Source organism: Bombus affinis, unplaced genomic scaffold (assembly GCF_024516045.1).
Source record: "Bombus affinis isolate iyBomAffi1 unplaced genomic scaffold, iyBomAffi1.2 ctg00000981.1, whole genome shotgun sequence".
Classification (NCBI taxonomy): domain Eukaryota; kingdom Metazoa; phylum Arthropoda; class Insecta; order Hymenoptera; family Apidae; genus Bombus; species Bombus affinis.
In genome coordinates this window covers 1-20,651 of record NW_026109480.1, presented here as the reverse complement: position 1 = coordinate 20,651, position 20,651 = coordinate 1, and the positions used below count along the sequence as shown (strand labels likewise).

Genomic DNA, 20,651 nt, shown 5'->3' with positions numbered 1-20,651 from the left:
GACGGGAAGACAAAAATAACCTGCAAGCAGATGAGATTTGCAAGTATTTTCGAGTACAGGTCCTTCATGGTTGTAAAAGATCAGGGGATGTTGTCGCTCTAGAATAGGAGAAAATCAGCTGTTTCAATAACTGCTGTGTTGGCACTGGAGTGCGTAGACCAGAAATATCTGCGACAAAAATCAGAATACATTTGTTTTCACATGATTCGATCAATTTTGTGTAGAACTAAGCTGATTGAACCTAACACGGGATAATTGTCCAACTTACGACCTTAACAAGCCCGCTTGATTCTCTATAAGTGCTTGAAATTGATGCTTGTATTCTTTCCAGATTAACAAGCTTTGCCTCCGCCCCTCCCTCCCTCTCTATTTCCTAAGATCGAGTTAGACTGCCACAACATATTGTCTTTCTTCTTTTCTTTTCTTTTCTTTCGATCTTTTAAAGCCTTAAATCGCTGGTTATTATAGTGTATACATTCAATTACCCTGTAAGTCGTAAGTACATGTTTTACGTTATTTTTCATTTTCCAGCTAAATTCCACAAAAACAAGAAATATACTTCCAACGTGTTTTCACATGTCTCTAGCAAAGATCTCAAAAACAAGTTGCGGCCCAATTTAAAACGACAAATAGCACCGTGTGTCTCGTTGTGGCAACGCACGCTTCGTCAGCTTTTTAAAAGCGCTCTCTGTCTGCTTTTTTCTCTCTTCACCGCCTATTCGTTTTTTCTTAACGAGTGAAACCGTTTTTACGAGGACGGGAGCACAGAAATGACGTACTGGCAATTCTGTTTCGTGATGACACAAGCAGCCCGGTTTCAGTGAATTAATCCTGGCCCCAAGCTTCCAATTATCTCTCCCTTCCTTTCCTTTATTTTTCCCTTCTATATCGAGTTTCAGGTTTTCTAAATTTCCATTACAATCAACTATGGCTTTTCTCTATTTTACATGTTAGCCGATGATTCCTGGCAAAAGCATCGGCTGTAAAAATATTTGGAGTTGCAACAGCAACAAGTGTGTTTTCTCAAACAGAAAATATTGGAAGCGTACTCGTTGGCAAAACAGTTCACGGATAGTTCGTCCTCTGCTCGTTATTTGTTTCAATACCGTTAGCAAATAAATTCATGAAACATAGTGTATCGCATAAATTGAAAATAAAAGCTTTGCGTATACTTGGTAGTTGAACTTTGACTATTATACGTATGTTATATATGTAGTATCGTGGACAGAAGGCCTAAGATATCTGCCGAACCATAAACAATGCCGCGAGAGCCGCGGCATCGTCGGGTACATCAATGTGTCGTCGGTTCTTTTTAAGTGGATAGTTTCGTGGAAAGGGCCTGCGTGACTCTGGCCACGGGCGTTTCGGGACACGTGTCCGATAGGACGGGAAAAGACAAAGAGACGCTAAAGGCAGTGTTAGTTGAGCAGCCGGAGAAGACGGATGCAAAAGGTGTGCAGAGTGTGACTTGAGAAGCGAGAGCGAGCGAGTGTAGAAGCCGAAGAGTGTGAATCGGGAAGTCGGAAGCCGTCTATGAGAATAAGACGTACGACAGCATTGTAATCATTTCGTTGCTTCGAATATTATTTATTAAATCAAAACATCATTACTTGTCCTTTCCTCTAAGACCCATTAAGATACTACATATATATATAGAAGATTGCTTAGAATTTGGAGCTTAATAACATATGTCAAAATCATTGACATTAAAGAAGGTGAACCTTACTTACCAAATTTCCTTCCGTCAAATGATACATAAAAATTGAAAAAAATAATATACATAGTTTTGACTTTCTTCCGCATTATAATTTGAATCACTCGATTTATTCGACTAAAGATAATCAAGCAATAACCTCACTTTACACGTATTCTCATCACGTGAAATAGATCACATCAGGGATTTTCAAAAGTCGATGGAATATTAATAGCGATTAATTATTTATGGATGTATTCTGCACGGTTAAAGCAATCGCCTAGTGAATTATCGAGTTCCAGGAATATGAACGGTAAACAGGATTGCAGCTATAAATGACTCTCTAACGTGTATATTAGAGATGAATTTGATCATTTATCCTCATAATATGAAATACTCTTTCAAGTGGAAATCATAATTAACAATTTCTGGCAGCGAAAAGTAAATAAATCGATACGTTTAAATCAATATTAGAATTTCTTAATATTTTTATCAAATATTTTTATCAAATATTTTAACATCGTAGAAGTGTCGTTGTAGAGAAACATTAGGTTGTTCCAAAAGTTTCTTTCGTTTTATAAAGAAATGATAGATGTACGATATTTTTTCTGTATCTATCATTTCTTTATAAAACGAAAGAAAATTTTGCGACAATCTAATAGAAATTTAGCTTTAACACAATATAAAAATGGATTGTTATGCCCCTAGGAGATAAGAACAATATGATTAATATTAATAATGAATACGTTAACGTAACGTAAAGCAGCTTTTGCAGAAGGCTATTAAGGCTATTGCTGAAAATGTTTACTAAAGAATGATAACATGAATTTTCTTAAGTACCCCATTTGATACTTAATCTACTTTGTAAATACTGTACGTCCTAACTTTGAAAGAATGCAATTTTAGCCAGAATGTTTCAAATTACCTAGCCGTATTGTTTCCATGTAATATAATTTATATTTACATTATCTCGCGTAATTCTTTCCACTTTATTGACTTCTAAACGTTAATGTAATATAATTTTTATAATATAATTTTAATCGAAGTTATTTAAAATTTGTAGTATCTCATCCCTACTAGAATAATATTAACAAATGTGCAGAGCTCAAGTCGAATAACACCGGCTCAGATAAATGATCATCAAACTTACTTTTGTTATCGTCGATGTCAGTGATTTTAAACCAGCCAACGTCCATGGCAATCAATATTATTTAGCCGGTCTTAACGCAATGTAAAAAGCAAAAAAAAAAAAAAAAGAAAAAAAGAGGAAGGAAGGAACAGGGAAGCAAAGAGATAAAACGAATTTTTCATTTTCTCGAAACTAGATCGAGTTTCAAGCTGCTCGTAAAAGAGTCTGTAGCCAATCCGACTAAATTCGACGAACCGCGCTTCAAAATTCCCAGAGAACTGTGATAACCATCGAAATCTGTACAATTTGTCGATTCATCGCTTGATTAAAAAATGGAACAAAATGAGGCTGATCAGCCGGCCTTTGAACTTCTAATGATCCCTATCGTTATACCCTAGGTTGAATGCTACGATATAAGCCGAGACAGCTATAAGTAGGGTTCAAGTGATTGCCGCCATCTATTATTCACGCGTTACACATTCGCCAGACGGACGCGTCTAACGGTTGACATTGTTTTCTACCCTCAGTTCCAACGCAATTACGTTGCTACGTGCAATCAAGTCTCGAGTGAAGCTAATGATAAGTTGTTGTTCGATCCTACACAATTACTAAAATTATTCAAATTAAACTAATTTAGTCTAAAAAAACAAGTAATTTCGTTATATATTTCCTTTCATAATAAGCCATGGTTGGAATATAGTAGCTGACGAAAATATTCGTATATTTGTAGAAACATTTTAGGGCTGTATTATGCATAACGGCACTATAGAATTAATACTGTAACAGAATTCTACTATCATGGTTATGCTGGTAATATTCGAAACAAATCTGAAAATCTATGTAGATGTTGTAAGATATTCAGTACGAGTACTGTGCATTACTGGTATGTACATAATCACGACGAGATAAGGAAGGTACTGTTCTCTATTGCTCGTCGCTACCCGTTGCTAGTAGCAACGTACTATGCATATATATCTCGTAAAGATTTTAAATGTAGCCAACGAGACCATTTTTAATATTTGACTATCGTGACCCATTACAGTTTCATCACTTTCAATTAATTGAACACGACCCGCACCTTAAGACTAAAATACACAATATAAGTATGGCACAGAAAATCTTTTAAAATTTACGGACGACTATTTATGGTATTTAAAGGCAGCAAAGATAATAATTAGCTGCAGATTTGCCTCGAATCGTAGCATACAATATGGAATCTGATTATTAAAAATTACTGTGGAAATACAGTGGATTTCCATAAGATATTCGTGCTTGTGGGATTTTGGAAATAAATTCTTAACCCAAATGGACGACCTCGATACTCGAGAAATTTTGTGAAGCTGACGTCAATGGCGATATGTACTGTTGTTGTGCTATCATTTCATAGTAAGCTGTATTGATTGCACTTCTATTCACGGAATTGATTTATTCCACACAAAAGTTGACAACAATAATCGAAAAAAGAAAAATATATTACCACCTTTCACATCAGCATACACAAGCACATAGGATTTCACACGAATATACACACTTGTAAATTCGACGAAACGATCAAATTTAATTATTTTTCGATTTTTCGGGCATCAAGTACTACATCAAACGTTACACATCAAACGTTAAAATACGGCGAGCATACAAAATGTACAAACCACTCTAAATTAATTAACTTTGAACGTTATTGATTAATTTAAAAAAACCACTGTTGCGTTGAGTTTTACATTTTAAAAAGTTGTTATCCGTTTTTGCTTTGTTTAAAACTAAAAACAGGACTCATTGTAAGTTCATTGTAAGTCGTAAATATCCCTTTTATTTATTTAAACAAACAGATATTTAAACAAACAATTTATAAATATGTAATTTATTTACGTATATTTGTAATATCTGTTTTATAAATTTGTACAACCATTTATCCATTTATCTATTTTATTTGCATATAATTTTTATAGACTTTTTTTTTTCTTTTTTAAGAACGAAAAATTGTGAATTGTTATTTTAAGACATGTCAGGCTGAAGCGATACGCGATATATATTTCTATTCGGATTTCACCGTCGTCGTAACCGATGCTATTGGAAACGTTTCACAATAGACGTCTTAGAAGCGCTTGCAATGTCCGTCATGTGTAAGGCTCTACCACTGAATCGCGGCTGCCATTTAGTGATTAAGGTCGATCACTTAGAGACGTTAATCCGCCATAATGGTGAGCAATACATCGAAGCCATTATTGAAAGCATAGTTACGCTTTAATTTCATCGATCTTATTCACAAATAAAAGTGTACAAATTATAGGATTTCCAAATATTTAGTTTAGTTAAAAGGAGATATGAAAATGACAGGTATATTCAAAGGATAAAACAGAACCGTACGATTGTAAAGTTTCAAATCATTATAACTATTTAAATTTGAAAAATCCTACTATATTTATACAATATATTTTTATTAAGAATGGAAGAAATTTCGAAAAATCCGCCAACACTTTTTACTGTCGTCTTGAAGCACACCATATGTTAAGCTTCTTCGTCGTTACAAATTTTATCGCGGATGTAACGAACGTTTCGAACATGTAGCACGCACGCGTCAACGCCTACATTTGGATTTTAAATATATGTTTTATGCATTAAATGTATTTGTACTTTCTTGCGCAATTTCTTTTAATTTGTTACGATATGGAGGGTTTAATTACGTTTAAGATATCTATCTGAATCCTTTAAATTCAAAGTTCTTTAAAAAATTACGTTACGTAAAATAATCGTTTTTCCACCTTATTGTATCATAAAATAGTTACTTAAATTCATATTACTTAAAGAATCTTCCTACAGAAAGAATAAAAATGAATAAAATCCTATATGTTAAATTTTACGTGGTTGATGGAATACATAGCGATGACGAGAACTAACTACAGACAACAAGAAACTATTAGCGAAGGCAACTGGTGACTATGAATGTCGTCTCTATAATATGTGGCGACTAAGGAGAACAACTACCAACTACGGATAACAAGTAACAACCAACTGTCTCGTTTCTAAGAGGCAACTAACTTGCAATTATCCTCCTTTGATGGTTTCTGTAGCGTGATATACGTCTTGAACGTAGTTAAAGAATATGGTCGCTGCTGAATGGCGATTTGACAGCAAGGCGATCCCGCCAGTTCAAAGCTTGACATTGCAAGCTACCGAAAACCATTAATCTTGTTATCGAATATCTAGCTTTCAGAAGAACCCTTGTGATATGATATGACGTCATGACATTTTTATGACGAAGATGAACAAACACCGACCTCTAACGAAACAAATTTTTATTAAGTGCCGTATGTGAGTTGCAGGCCGGCCAACCAAGGAAATTTATCGAATGTATAAAGTAAACTATATATACGAATATATTGGATATATCATAAAATGCCCGCGTTATATCGTCCAACAGCATAAAGAAAGCTAAATTTAAGGAATTGAAAAATTGAAATACCAATTATAAGAGAGTTAATTAAATTCAAACCTATCGATGGTCTCATAAATTTCCTGGAAATTGATATCTTTCGAGTTCTAAATTCTCCTTAGAAAGTATCATAGAGAAAATATGAAACTTGAAAAGTACATCACGCTGATGCCTCGATAAATCGTCGTGTCGATAAATCCATGTGTCCGAGCGATGAATTTTCCCCAAACAACAAAAAACTGAAGGGAAATCTTCCTTGAAGGACGTGACAAGGTAGGGGAAGCGGGAACAATGATCGCGCGATAAACTGATGGTGTACGTATAGAACGAGTGTTGCGAGAGAATTATCGAGAAACAAAAAAAGAAAAAATAATCGTTGGCCGGCGCGACTATACGCTGTCGACGGGCAAACAGCGACTGAGACTAACTGAAACGAACTCTGTCACAGTATGAGCACGGGCTGCGTTCGCGGGTCGATCGAACACGTTCTGCGCCTCTCCTCGGCACCGGCGTCAAATCCACCCCCGATGGCTGCAACGCACTGGTGCACTTGGTGGTCCTTCCTTTTTCGTGTGATATTATACCAGCATCTGTGATGCCATTTCAAAGACCGCAATCAAATCATTAAATGGCAGATTAAAGCGACGCGATAATATTACCCCAATATTCGTCCGTAAATGTTACCGTATAGATGTTTAATTAAGCATTATTATGCTTCGAATAATTTACTATCACATGAATCGTTCCACAAGAAAACATATGTTTCACTTTTCCCCGTAGTATGATTGTAATTTATAACAAATATTTATAATTTATAATTTAAAATATTTATAACTCACTGAAAGTATCTTCTTGTCACGATTATAGCCGTAAAATGTCAAATTAAAAGTACCAAATTAAAAACATATGGTATCCCGAAACCAAACGTACGACATGGCGAATCACGATGATACGATAAAAATTGATCTATGTCTTGATTTATTCAAACAGAACGAACTTACTCGAACTTTTCCAGAATAAACGATTTATTCGATAATATCCGTCACCAGCTTCTCTTCCTTCAACGGTAACAACTGACACCGAAAGCTCGAGAGACCCGAACGGTGAGACGTACCCAGAAGCAATGCAGTTACCTGGGCAAAGAGTCCCAAAGACCAAGGACGTAGGAAATTTCGAGAAACGGAAATGGAAACTGGAGTGGCGCGTCAATCAGCACTGACGGAAACTAATAAAAATGGAAAAAACCAAACTAATTCGTTTCACAAATTATTAAAACGATATTATTCAAAATTTCACTCGATTTTCTCACTGCACACGTCAATATTTGTCGAAATATCAATATTAAAAAGTTAATAAAAAAAATATCCTCTTTCCTCATACCTGTCTTTCTCCCGAGCGGCGAAGGAATACTAGAATGTTCGAGAACAACGGATACTTTTTGATTTTATCTCAATATCAATTTCAATCTTTTTAAACGAAATATAATCTGAACGATGAAACGTTTGATCAAATAATGTTCTTCGTTCGATGCTAAAGGAAATTGAGAAGAAACATCGAAAATTCGTTAATAAAACGAATTTCTTTGTTTCTGTGAGATAATAAACTTGATATACGTATTGGTTTTTAAAATCAATATAGCTAACCAATGGGCACACTTTTAACAAGGGCGATGGAACATACCAAAAATCTTTCAAGATGGTCTTGGCAACGGAAGAGTCGAAAATATGACAATTATAAATGAAAAATTCTAATATTTTACAGCTGGCAACGATAAAGAACTCCAGATATTCTCCTAATTAATTTACAACAAATTCGCGTATATGATCGATAGCTGACGTCATTGTGTCCCACAGCCCTTGTAAAACGATAAGAATTTCCTGGAAAAACTTGTAGCCACGAAATGAAAGAGATGATAAAACTTCTAACAAGAGTACTGAGACGAGCAACTTTGTACTTACCCCTTCGGAGTAGGGAACGTGATTAAACGTCCGCGAGTTCGAAACTTTTGTAAGTCACTGCACGGCCGCTGCTTATGGTGGAAATGTAATAGATATAAGTACAGAGCGCGTGAGCGAACTAAAAACGCGATATAGGGGTAAAGAGAGAGACCGTTCCGTTCTTCTCTAATGCCCGCGTACTTGTGCCGGAAATGTGTAACAACGGTAAACGAGCGCCGTCAGTGTCCACTAGTGTGCATGCCTGATTAAACAAGGACAGAAAATGCTTATATACAGCCTTCTCTTTCTATTTCCATGTCGCATCCGTCTTACTATACAGTAGACGGGATTCGACTATTCCATCATTATATTCGCACCCTGCTTATGTGTGCGAACAAATCGTTCGTCTCCTGTTTGATGCTCAGTTTTCAACGGAGTTGAAGGGAAACATTATAAGAGAAAGGAAGTGACGGATTGTCTCAAAGTAATAAACGAAAATTCTCGTAACTATCGAAAAACGATAGTCAATACAAGGATATCATTATCACATTTAAAACTATCACAATGAACGGTGATTTATCGCTGCAAGGTACCACAAATAAGATATCTCATAATTTGCGAAAAGAGGTAAGGAATATTCTAGATTTTAGACTTTGGAACTTCCATGACAGTCATGAGTGTGTTTTGTCATTGATTTGCCATATTGCGTTTTTCACAATTGTTGTTCATTTTTTGTGATATTTTACACTCGCACATAGTATCTATGATTTTTTCTTTCGATAATTCTTATAATTATTGTCAATAATTAATTATTTATAGCCATTTACGCTGTATTATATATCATTCAGATTTATCTTTGCACGTATCAAGATAGTAGATAACAAAATTATGTGTAACAAATTTATTAAACTCGCAATGTAACAGAAAATTGCATGAAAATCTTTATATTATTAATAATTATTGTTAATAATAAAAAAAATAAATGTCGCATTAGGAGGAGAGTCGTACTTCGGAACGTAATCGGAACATATTGTACCTTATATGTGATTATTTGGAACGCAATGGGTGAGTACATTGCAATTTAGATATCTTCTTAGTTGCAATTTTTTCGAATAATATCGGTGACCAATCGAAATAGAAATTAGTGCGGAAAGAGGGGAAGGAACCAAAATTTGAAAATCGACATCGGTAACTCAGTAGTTATAGAATAACTCAATCGATAACGTAGATTAACTAGTTATAAATGAAAATATATTTAAATTCAAACTTTAAAAATTAGAAATTAAAAAGCAGAAGGCAAAAAATTATCGCCGAGGATTTATATAATAATAAATAAACAGTACATTCTTTTTGTCTGTCTTACCTAGAAATAAAACAGTTAATTGATGATTATCGTATAGTGTGTACTCATAGCATAAAATTTGTTCAATGAATTAAAAATTATATTTTTTAGATATGTAGACATTAGCGATGTATTAATCCGGGAAGCTCGTCTACCTCGGAAATATCGAGTCTGCGACAACGTCGATTTGGAAATTATTCTTACAGAATATGAAAATTATTACAAGATGAAATTCCAAAAATATCCTATATTGTGCAAGAAAATAACTGAAAAGGAAATAAAGACGAGGGAAATGACAAATGCGAACAAAGTGTAAGAATTTAAATTATTTAACACTATTCAACGTTCTCAACGTATTCAACGTATCGATTACAATATCATTCAATCTTCGAAGAAGTAGTAAAACGTGTCAAATCTGTTAGCAAACAAACGAGAAGTGAGTCTGTATCTGGGTCTGTGAAAGGGAGGAATGCACAACAGAAGATGAGGGGTGATGCTACGGATGATATTAATCTCGCAATGACAGTGACATCAATTTTCGCCAATGAAAGCGATGAATCTTCATCAGAAGAGGAGCTATTTAACATCTTAATGGAACAATCCACGCAATCAAAGATATCAAAATAGGCTCAGAAGCTTTATATAGACAATCTGGAATTACGAAAGATTATTGAAGACATTTCATGCGTAAGTTATTTTCGATTAATATACGTATTGTAAATACTGATTTCAGTAAAGTTTTAAATAACGAATTACATAACACTTACGGAAATTAATACGGAGATTATGCGCCATTTCATCTTTGTATTGTCGCAGGAAATCATACTGACAAAATTAAATGTATATTGGGACAACATTGTAGGCCTAGAGGAATGTAAATCTGCTATTAAGCAGGCCATTGTGTATCTCCTCAAGTACCTTATCTTTTTCAAAGGCCCATTTTCTCCCTGGAAAGGTATTCTGCTATACGGACCACCTGGTACAGGTAAGATACTCGTATTTCTTTCATTCCCGTACATGTTTACAAGCAATTACGAAATAGGGAAGACGATGTTGGCGAAGGCAGTCGCAACAGAATGCCAATGCACCTTTTTTAACATAACGGCCAGCTCATTGGTGAGCAAATGGAGAGGTGATCCCGAGAAGTATATCCGTCTAAGTTGATTTCCTTTGTCTACGAAGAAGAGATTCTAGAATATATCATATATAATAATAATCATATATAAATAGAATAGTTGTTTGGAAAACGAAATGATATTACGTTCGTGATGAAACAATGAATTTAAGGAATTTTGAATATAATATTTAATAAATAATAAATACATTTGTTAAACTGAACAGGTTTTATTTGAACTTGCCTATAATTTTTCGCCTACAATTATTTTTATCGATGAGATTGACTGGATAGGCACAAATAAAGGAGTAAACTGTACATTGTCTGAACCTGCAAAGAGAATCAGATCAGAACTTCTTTCTAGATTGGATGGATTAGTATCTAACGAAAATTCTAATGTAGTTCTTTTGGCTGCAACTAATTGCCCGTGGTATGTATATCACCCTATTTCAATGTTTTCTAAGTAGAAAATATCTTAATATCATAATTATTCATTATCTTAATCTTAATTATTGTGTTGTGCGGAATATTCCTTTGTTATTATTAATATAACAGAACAATAATATTTATTGTAAATATATTATTACGGACATTGATGCAGCTTTACGCAGACTTTTTCTTGAAAAGAAAATATACTTATCATTACCAAATGAAGTTACTCGACTTGGTATGTTCAAATTATACCTTAGCAACCAGTTATTAGAGAATATGGATATTGTAAACCACATAATAAAATCTACTGAAAAATATTCTTGCGTGGATATAAAATTGCTTTGTAAGCAAGCATGGCTGCTAGAAATAAGTCCAATATGGGAAAAACTTGAAAAAAAAAAAAGAAACATCTGTTACGACTTTGAAATATGAATTAAAGAATTATGAAATAATAGCAAAATTGTTAAAAACAATGTCACCTACAGTTACGGATGTGGATAGATATGAAGCGTGGAATAAATATGTATGCCATAAGAACATATTTTAAAAAATATAAATGGTTATCATATAAAAATATAAAAATATAAAAATATAAATGGTTATAAATTATTAATAGAATTATAGTTCGAAAAATTGTTCGTATGCGTGCATGTATGTGTGCGCACGGGCTATAAACAAGTTTGAAATGTTCGTTCTACATATATACGTGGTATACATATTCCCTTATAATATATAATATGTGTAATCTGAGTGATAATATATCCACGTATTACATATGTGTTAGTGTATTTTATCGATAATCTGTCTTTTATTTCCTCTTATCTTATTAACGCATGTATGGGCGCGTATATGCGCCGGGCGAAAGCTATGGTTATATATGGGATTGTTAACAAATAAAAATTAATCTAGGTGTTATTAAAGAAATTTGTTTCACCTTCTAAACTTTTTGATGATTGGTTTACTTTGAATATTTTGCATATCTTTGCATATCATGAGCATTTTGTACATTTCTATACATTCAAATTTTCTATGAATATAAAATGATCCGCACTACTATCTACTTCATAGTATACTCTATACGTTTAAAATGCTCCATTAGAAGCTTAAATCTATCAAAATACAGCTCCTAGGGAAATGTGAATTTTCACACGACCACATAATATCGATTTTCTGATTGAAACGTATAGGCAGGTATATACTAGCATAAGCCACCTTCGGCATTTGGCCGTATGGTGCAGCACTAGCTCTGTAACATAGAAAACCATAGGCGTCAGTTCTTCTTATTTCCTCTCTCATATATGTTTACTTTAATGTCACTTATTCAGGCGCTTGATACATTGTCGGAATGAAATTTTAGTAATGTGCAAGTAATTTTGAGTAGATTAATAAAGTATAATAAGATATTAGATTCATGTACATAGTTTCAAGTGACATCAATCTTTATGTCTAGTATATACATGTGTATTGATCTATAAGTCAGTGTTAAAATAACGAATAAATGGCAGAAGAAGGAAAGAAGAAATCTATTAAGAAACCTGTGTTAAAAAATGCTATTCCACAAGAAAAAAAGAAAGTTGATTACATTGAATGCCTCGATGAGAAAGGTATTAAAGTAATAGGGTGAGTTCAAAAAGTAAAATTTATAATCAAGAAACATATAACCTCAACCTAACCTATAAAAATCACCAATAGCGGAATATATATATTTGAAAACAATTTTTTTATTTCAGTGAGGAAGAAAAAAAAGATGAACCTCTAATTATTCCATTACTAGGTTCAAAAACCTGGCATGATAGAATTGTTAATAAAATAGATGCAGACATTTACCTTCCGAAGGCAGATAAGGAAAAGGTAGGAGACGCTAGTGTTAACGAGGCAAAATCAAAGCTATCTAATGGAAAAACATCGCCAATAATATCAATATAGAAAGAAAGAGCCAGTTGAAGATAGTGAAAATAAAGTTGTTACTTTAGAAGAGCAAGCGGCTAAAGAAATCATTGAGGAACTTAAGTCAAAGAATGAACATGAAACTAAAACAAATGATTTAACTTTACCTTTAGTAAAAGATGAATCATTAGGAGGCAAAGAACAGGTACGTTATCAACATATTGATGTGCAATGCGCAGATGTATTACATTTGCATATTATAAATATCGTTTTGTATTTTTCAGTCTACGTTAGAAGATTATGAAAAAATTCCTATTGATGCTTTTGGTGTAGCAATGTTAAGGGGAATGGGATGGCAACCAGGAAAGGGAATTGGTTGAAATGAAAAGTATGAATTTTACTCTGGATTAAATTAATTATATGTATTTAATACATCACTTATTGGAAAGTAAACAGAGAACATCATTTTTTATTTCACAATCGTTTATTCTAACTATTACAGATTAGTAGCAGCTGTCATACCAGAATTACGACCAAAAGGTATGGGTCTTGGAGCAGACAAAGTAGCATTGCAGAAGAAAAATACAGATTCCAAAAAAGAAGAGGAAGAAGTTAAAATCGAGAAAGGAACATTTGTGAAAATTATAGCTGGAAAACAAAGTAATAATTATGGTCATATAGAAGGATTTGATGATGATGCAGGAAGGCTCATAATAAAACTAGCTCTTGGTGGAAATATAATATCTGTAAATGAATTTATGGTACGGCCAGTGACTAAATCAGAATGTTCTAAGAACTCAAAAGTTCAAAGTTAATATGAAGTGTTAGTTTTTCATCAAGGGACTTTTAAGAAAACAAATTTGAATTGACATATACATATAAAGACATAATCGGACATGTAGAAAAACTAATTCAAGAGTACCTGTAAGTGTGTTGTTGCATGCAATTTTTTAAAGGTCCCTTCTATTTTTATATAAAATATGATAAATGTAGAGGTTTTAGCTTTCAGTATTTTATGGGGTTAATTTCAGATACAAAAAAGTATGAGGAATATAAGGACAAGGAATCCAAGGGACTCAAGCAAAAGATGGATAGAAAAAGATCAATGTCCCCTGACCCCGAAGACGGTGAAGATGGTGACAAAAGTAGTAATAAAAGAAAGAAAATCGGAAGTACGATGCAGAATAAGAACAAGTATGATAAAGTGGGGGATAAAAAATCAGAAAGACGAAAAAGGCGCTCCGAATCTAATGATGACAGCGATAGTGATTCTGAAAAGAAGAGACGAAGAGAAAGAAGTAACTCTAATAGTAATGATTCTTATAAATTAAAAAGATTGAAGAAGTCAAAGAAACGTAAGAAGCACGATTGCTCGTCTGAAAGATCAAGTAAGAAACATAAAAAGAAAGGCAAAGAAAGAGAAAAAGTTAGAGATAAGAAACCCAGAGATTATGCAGACAGAAAGAAACACAAAAGACGAGAAAGATCAAGATCTCGATCATTTAGTAGGCAGTAATATTTTCCAGTAACGTATTCGGTCATTTTACTTTCAAGATAAATTGTACAATTTTATTTATACAGATTTTATAATAAAGTGTATTTTTACAAAAGTATATTTCTTTTCTTACCCTTAACTGAAAATTACATTTAATTATAATATGTAATAATGTTTACAATTACATCAAATTTAATGTCCTAAACTTTATCAATAATTATTAAAAATCCCCGCGTATTGTTTACGTAATGTTGATATCGAGTAGTAAAATACATAACCTCAAAGAACATTATGATACTTACGAACATCGCTAAACAAGTAGTGCGAACGATGTCGAGAAAGTATTCACTATGTATAAAGTATTTATAGATAAAAAGTATGGGAAATATATAACCGAGTGTATTTAAATTTTCCAACATTTTAGCATTTCGCTTGGCGTTGGTACAACTTCAAGTAAATGAAGTAAAAGCAAAAATGTAGAGCGGGCAGTTTCCTACATTTCCAGCGCGAAAGAGCATAATGCTGATATTATCGCTCTTCCTGAATGCTTTAATTCGGCATATGGAATACGTAATAATTTGTTTCTTTTTCTAATAATTTATTATATGTATAACAACTATATAGAAAAAAGTAAAAGTAGACAAATTACCTTATCGTTTATACTTCCATAAAGATTGTGAATTGACTCGAGAATATAGAATTTCCCCACTTTTATGATTATCGTGATTTTTGTATAAATATATTTTTTAAGATACTAATAATTAGGTACTTATAAACTAGTATTATCAATTATTTTGTATTTATAATTCCACCTATAGTAGTTAAAAATTAAAGTTAGTTAAAATCTAACTTTATGCTTCAAAAAGTACTAGCAAAGTCGTTACGTAACAAGTCACTGGTACTAACCCAAATAGCATGATTGTAATTAAACATTTCTAAATATTCATTTTTCATCTTGAACCTGTAGAAACAATTTATTATATGTACTATTATCTAAGTAATTATATATTTAAGTAAATCGAAATATAAAATTTAGTTATTTTAATAATTTAAAAAATAAAAAATTGACAAACATTTCAACCTAATTTATGGTTGGAACAAAGGACAGTTATTTTTCATTAATTGAAATATTGCAATGCAGAATACTTTCCAAAATACGCCGAGAGTATTCCTGATGGTGAAACGAGCGTTGCTTTATCGATGGCAGCTAGAGAAAACAGCATTTATGTAGTTGGTGGTACGATACCTGAAATAGAGGGCGATAAATTGTACAATACCTGTACTATTTGGGGTCCCGATGGAACTTTGATAGGAAAACACCGGAAGGTAAATAATATACCTCCATGTGGCTTTGAAATTGAAAATATTGGGGTGGAGAAAGTGACTCTATCTAGGAATAATTTAGGAATATACATATGTACATACGTGTACTATAACCAATTCTATAATTTAAAAAATATGTTATAGGTTTATAAAATACGTCTTGATACGAGAAACATATATTTTTGTCGTAATATAATATATAAGATTTGGACAATATATTTGTTTTGTAACATAAATTTTTCACATAGGAAAAAACTTATTTTTTCTTAAAAAATATTCCTTCTCAAATATTATTAAATGATAAAACTTTTTAATAAAAGAAAGTGATAAAAACGCTGTCAGTTATTAAATAAAAAACAATTAAAGTTTAAAAGTTCGTAACATTGATGTTAAATTACAAAAGTTACAGCAATAGAGTTAGCAACTATATTTTTATATTATTAGGTACATCTATTCGACATCGACATTCCCAACAAGATTACTTTTCGAGAGAGTGATTCACTCAGTCCTGGTAATTCCCTAACAATGTTTGATGTGAAGGGCTGGAAAATAGGGTATTGGCATTTGCTATGATATCATATTCGAGGAAATGGCACGCATTTATCGGAACAAAGGTACAGTAGCTTAATCGAACAATACTTAACTAGCAGGAAAGTAACTATCTTTCTTAAATATATTCTATATAAAATATAATCAATATAATCTGTAACTCTGTATAAAAAGGAGCTTAATTTAAAAAACCAGTATATTCGCTGAAAATGAAATAAATAAAAGAATTAGAAGCACGACAAGAGGACTGTTCTCGCATATTCATAAATTATGGAATGTGGACTGTGCAGCTACAAAGTTAACTAAAATTCAGTGGTCTCATATTTCCCGTTTCTCTGTGTTAGGTTGCCAAATGCTGATATATCCGGCGGCATTCAATATGACCACTGGACCACTGCACTGGTCATTACTTCAGCGTTCCAGAACGAATGACAATCAATTATACGTCGCCTGTATATCACCGGCTCGTGTTCCTTCAGCAAGTTATGTCGCATGGGGACATACACAGTCGACAAATCCCTGGGGGAAAATCCTTTACGATTTGGAAACTCAGGAAAATATGGTGGTCACCGATATCGGTAATTTCCAGCTTAACGTTAAAAGCGAGAAATCCACGATGTAATTAACTTTGAGTCTCGTTGTTTTATCGATTTTGCCGGCTCCCTCTGTATTTGCTGAATTTATTAGCAAGCATTACTTATTACTTGGTATGTTTTTCTTTTCTCTCAGATTTGAAAGTTGTTGAGGAAGTAAGGGCTCAGATACCTTTTCTCAAAGATACATTTTCTCAAAGACGTACGGATTTGTACGACACTGTCTATAAAAAGGAGTAACTCTACACTGAAACAGAAAATGTTTTCTTATAATATTTCTACTACAATACCGTTTTTTTTTTTTTTTTTTTTTTATGAATTATTACTAATTACTTATCATTTGTACTAAATGAATAACTCAATTAAGAAAACCAAAATGTTATAAATGATAATCTTGTGTATCAATATGTAATTGGATATTGTAATAATATTGGAGTGTCTTTGATCAGGGATATGATAAAGAACACGCGAAGACTACATTCTTTTGAACATCTTTAATATCCATCATTTATAACATTAAACATCTTTTTAAATATTTAGATACATTAATACGTAACTCTTTATATATATAAACATTAATTTGAAGTTACAAGCTTAGAGAAATTGGTCGATTAATATTTATAGGTCGGCTGTCTTGATGAAAGTCTTAAAGAAAGCAAAAACATAACAATGTCGCAAATATAATTTATAGTTTAACTTCTTTCTTGTATCTGTCTGCCTTTCACGATGTTTTACCAATTACAATAAGTAATTTCGACTTCTTTGCGCTCCGTTTTAACGCATTCGAGACCGAAAGAAAATTCATATCAATCAGTAGGCATAATATATATAACTGTACATAATACATTATAGTATAACATAGTATATAATTTTATATTTTAAAAACACGAGGCATAAAATTTAAGATTGTCATCGATTTAAAATTAAAATATGAAAAGGATATTCGAGAGAGAGAAAAGCACAGTATCATTCTAACAAAACATTCAGATCGTACTGACACCCAGGAATCGTATTACAATAAAATCTCGGTCTCGAATGAATTAACATGAACGATTAACATGAAACACACTTGCGGCTTAAACACCTTCGATATCGAGGAAATTCAAACTTTACAAATAAAAGCAGTCTGTTCCTCTTTCCACCACAGACTCTCATACCATATCCGCTCTTATCCAGGCTTTTACTTGAAATCTCTGTCTATTTACAATTTAAATTTACCCGGACCACTCGTTGAATCGGCAGCCCCTTTATAAATATATAATGAACCCAGAACATATACCTGTGCCCCTAGCTGGTATCAGCTCTAGTAACGTTCATACCGGAACTTCGACGCCAATTTGTCACGCGTGAACATCGATTCTTTCAGGGGTCACGGCTTTATGGGATTATATCCTTTAAAGTAATTAAAGTGATACTAATGATACAGAATTTTTTACAAATATTTAATATGTCCATAAAATAGGAAGTTTCGTGCTCTCTTATTTTATATTAATTATAAATTAATAAGTTTTACATTTGTTATCTATAGATATAATAAATTATTGAAATTCCATGAAGACATATTCTGGAACACATTAGAAGATTTTGCTGTAATTTACAACGGATGCTCCGAGTACAAACAGGCAGTAAACGAACAAATAGAAATTCAGGCCATTGTGGTAGTATAGCTCACGTGGGATTTTAAGCTCGAATTGGACTTAAACGTTACGATCGTCGTGAATAATTACGATATATACCCTGTACGACGAGCAGAGAATCTTAAATTATTAACGGCAATTCCTTTGTGCAAAGTGCAATTTTATTAACGGCCTGTAACGAATGAACGGCTCGTTTTGAATAAAGTTTACATTTAGAAAGTAAACACAGAAACACATTTTAAGAAACTAAGATATCGAGTTCTACTTGTAAACATCAAGTGCTCTTCGTTTGAGAAGATTACGAGTCTCTTCTTCGATAACGACATTAATTAAGAAGTTTCGATACCGTTTATGACATTAAGATCTCATTAGTAAAGTTATATCATTAAAATCCTACTGTTCCTAGAGAATATATATAGTTAAAACTTCCAGAGGATCAACAGGTAAAGAAATTGTTGATATTAGCATTGTTAGTGACAACTGACTGTAATCGATATCTGCTGGGTGAAGTTGTGTGTTCTGAGAATCTGTGTTAATGCAAGGATTCTGTTACAAATCATCAACTAAAGAGCCACCGGGCACGTCCGACCGATCGATCGATACCACGAACCTTGAATGAATTAACGCTCAAGGTGGAACGGATTTAATAGATCGAGTGTTAGTGTAATTTGACACTTTGTTTACACTTGCTTTATGCAAACAAAGTTTGATGTTCTGAACTCGATGGTTATAAGATCTTATTGAAACTCCAGTATTTCACCCGCACGGTACGACACTTTGTTGATGATTGTCCTTGTATGTTGTTGATACTCCCCATCAGCCGTTAAATTTTGTTCGTCTATCGTACTTTTCTAGCCAGAGGTTTTCCCTGATGTTTTTCCCTACTGTCTAAGTCATCAGGTTTGCAGCTCGGGGAGGACAGATAATTCGGAATTTCCCAAAGGAAGGAGAGGTGTTATCCGAGCCATAAAGGGACGGTCACTCAAAATGCCGAATAGATTCATTTAAATAATTATGAGAAACAAGTAAGTTTTGTAACCACAAGTTTTCAAATGTTATAGTTTGAATCTGTTCTTATAATTTTAAAAAGACCTTACAGCCAGGATCTCTAAAAATTCGATGAAAATTCTCATGAAACATCAATTGAAACAATTAAACGCAACAGAGAATGGGTATAATCATATAATTCCTCCCCATTTCAAAATTCATTCATATACATCGATGTTTGTTTTCATATTTGTTTTATGTGTGAAGAATACGTATTTACTGGCATCAAAATATTTTCTGTTTCAATTCCTGGTCATTTTAGATCGAAACTTCCAAATATCGTTGATTAAAAATTTTTTAATTTTTAAAATGAAAGGCACTAATTATAGGACAAAAAGTTGTTTCAATTATTTGAACATTCTGCTTCATTCCTACAATAACATATTTTATTTTAAATTAAAACAAGAATCAATACTATTGTGTATAAGTTTAATGGAGTGACACAGGTGATTTGTAGCTAACACTGTAGCTAACATAGTTTCTGCAATATACCTTTTAATCGAGTAGAAACAAGGGGATTTTAGAAATTTCTATTAACCGACAGTATTGTCAACAAGTTTTAACAATGACTGAAGGTTGCAAAATTAAATATAAAATGATTTATTAATAGCATATGCAGTGTTAAATTTGTAAATAAGCAGTTTATCTTTTAAGAATAACAAAGACACCAGAAAATAAAAATAAAGAATATTCTAATTATATTGCAAACTAACGAATAATGTAAAGAATTTATTTTTGTTATCTATATCACAGATTTTAGGTAAAATATTAATTTACTTATTACTAGGAGATTGAATTTGAAATATAATTATAATTTATAAGGGACACCTTTAAACTAGCAGATATTTGGTAGCAGTTCTCTAGCCTTTGTACAATATAACACAGTTCAGTTTAATTGAGTTTAATCCCTTTGACCAGCTAGTTTCCAATTTCATTTATGGCATAATCTCCTGACAATTTCATACCCTTCAAAAGAAACACGATTTTCTATTATTGTTTTACAATCGCGGAATATGATCAGTGTTTCAATTAAGCTCCACTGT

At 32.8% G+C, this 20,651-nt stretch overlaps 1 protein-coding gene and 4 long non-coding RNA genes across 6 annotated transcripts; 2 read left to right on the top strand and 3 right to left on the bottom strand.

Annotated features, from left to right (window-relative positions):
- Positions 1 to 60: 60 nt before the first annotated feature.
- LOC126928480 (uncharacterized) lies at positions 61 to 6,325 on the bottom strand. The gene is made up of 2 exons (XR_007716703.1): positions 2,844 to 6,325; positions 61 to 168 (listed from the first exon to the last, which is right to left on the bottom strand). It is a non-coding gene; the product is annotated as an uncharacterized LOC126928480 (long non-coding RNA).
- Positions 6,326 to 9,064: 2,739 nt separating this feature from the next.
- On the top strand, positions 9,065 to 10,869 carry LOC126928479 (uncharacterized). The gene is made up of 3 exons (XR_007716702.1): positions 9,065 to 9,254; positions 9,643 to 10,218; positions 10,348 to 10,869. It is a non-coding gene; the product is annotated as an uncharacterized LOC126928479 (long non-coding RNA).
- LOC126928478 (uncharacterized) lies at positions 9,840 to 11,993 on the bottom strand. Its single transcript, XR_007716701.1, has 3 exons — positions 11,561 to 11,993; positions 10,299 to 11,464; positions 9,840 to 10,182 (listed from the first exon to the last, which is right to left on the bottom strand). It is a non-coding gene; the product is annotated as an uncharacterized LOC126928478 (long non-coding RNA).
- Positions 11,994 to 12,268: 275 nt separating this feature from the next.
- On the top strand, positions 12,269 to 17,624 carry LOC126928477 (protein FAM133-like). Of its 2 annotated transcripts, XR_007716700.1 has the most exons (8): positions 12,269 to 12,697; positions 12,808 to 13,169; positions 13,249 to 13,352; positions 13,467 to 13,725; positions 13,996 to 15,029; positions 15,601 to 15,785; positions 16,227 to 16,396; positions 16,676 to 17,624. XR_007716700.1 is itself a non-coding variant. In XM_050744178.1 (5 exons), exons 4-5 carry the CDS (start codon positions 13,507 to 13,509, stop codon positions 14,478 to 14,480), a joined length of 603 nt encoding a protein of 200 aa, XP_050600135.1. In that variant the 5' UTR covers positions 12,285 to 12,697; positions 12,808 to 13,169; positions 13,249 to 13,352; positions 13,467 to 13,506; the 3' UTR covers positions 14,481 to 14,574. The 2 variants fall into 2 exon arrangements, 1 of the variants encoding a protein (XP_050600135.1); XM_050744178.1 differs by lacking the exons at positions 15,601 to 15,785; positions 16,227 to 16,396; positions 16,676 to 17,624 and having other exon boundaries at positions 12,285 to 12,697; positions 13,467 to 13,624; positions 13,996 to 14,574.
- LOC126928482 (uncharacterized) lies at positions 14,483 to 15,607 on the bottom strand. The gene is made up of 2 exons (XR_007716705.1): positions 15,109 to 15,607; positions 14,483 to 15,006 (listed from the first exon to the last, which is right to left on the bottom strand). It is a non-coding gene; the product is annotated as an uncharacterized LOC126928482 (long non-coding RNA).
- Positions 17,625 to 20,651: the final 3,027 nt, after the last annotated feature.

What these genes read in the sequence shown, in the direction of transcription:
- LOC126928477 (XM_050744178.1), top strand. Translation starts at nt 13,507, where the DNA reads ATGGGTCTTGGAGCAGACAAAGTAGCATTGCAGAAGAAAAATACAGAT. An exon ending in AATTATAGCTGGAAAACAAA is followed by an intron (nt 13,625 to 13,995) that starts GTAATAATTATG and finishes GGTTAATTTCAG; the next exon opens with ATACAAAAAAGTATGAGGAA.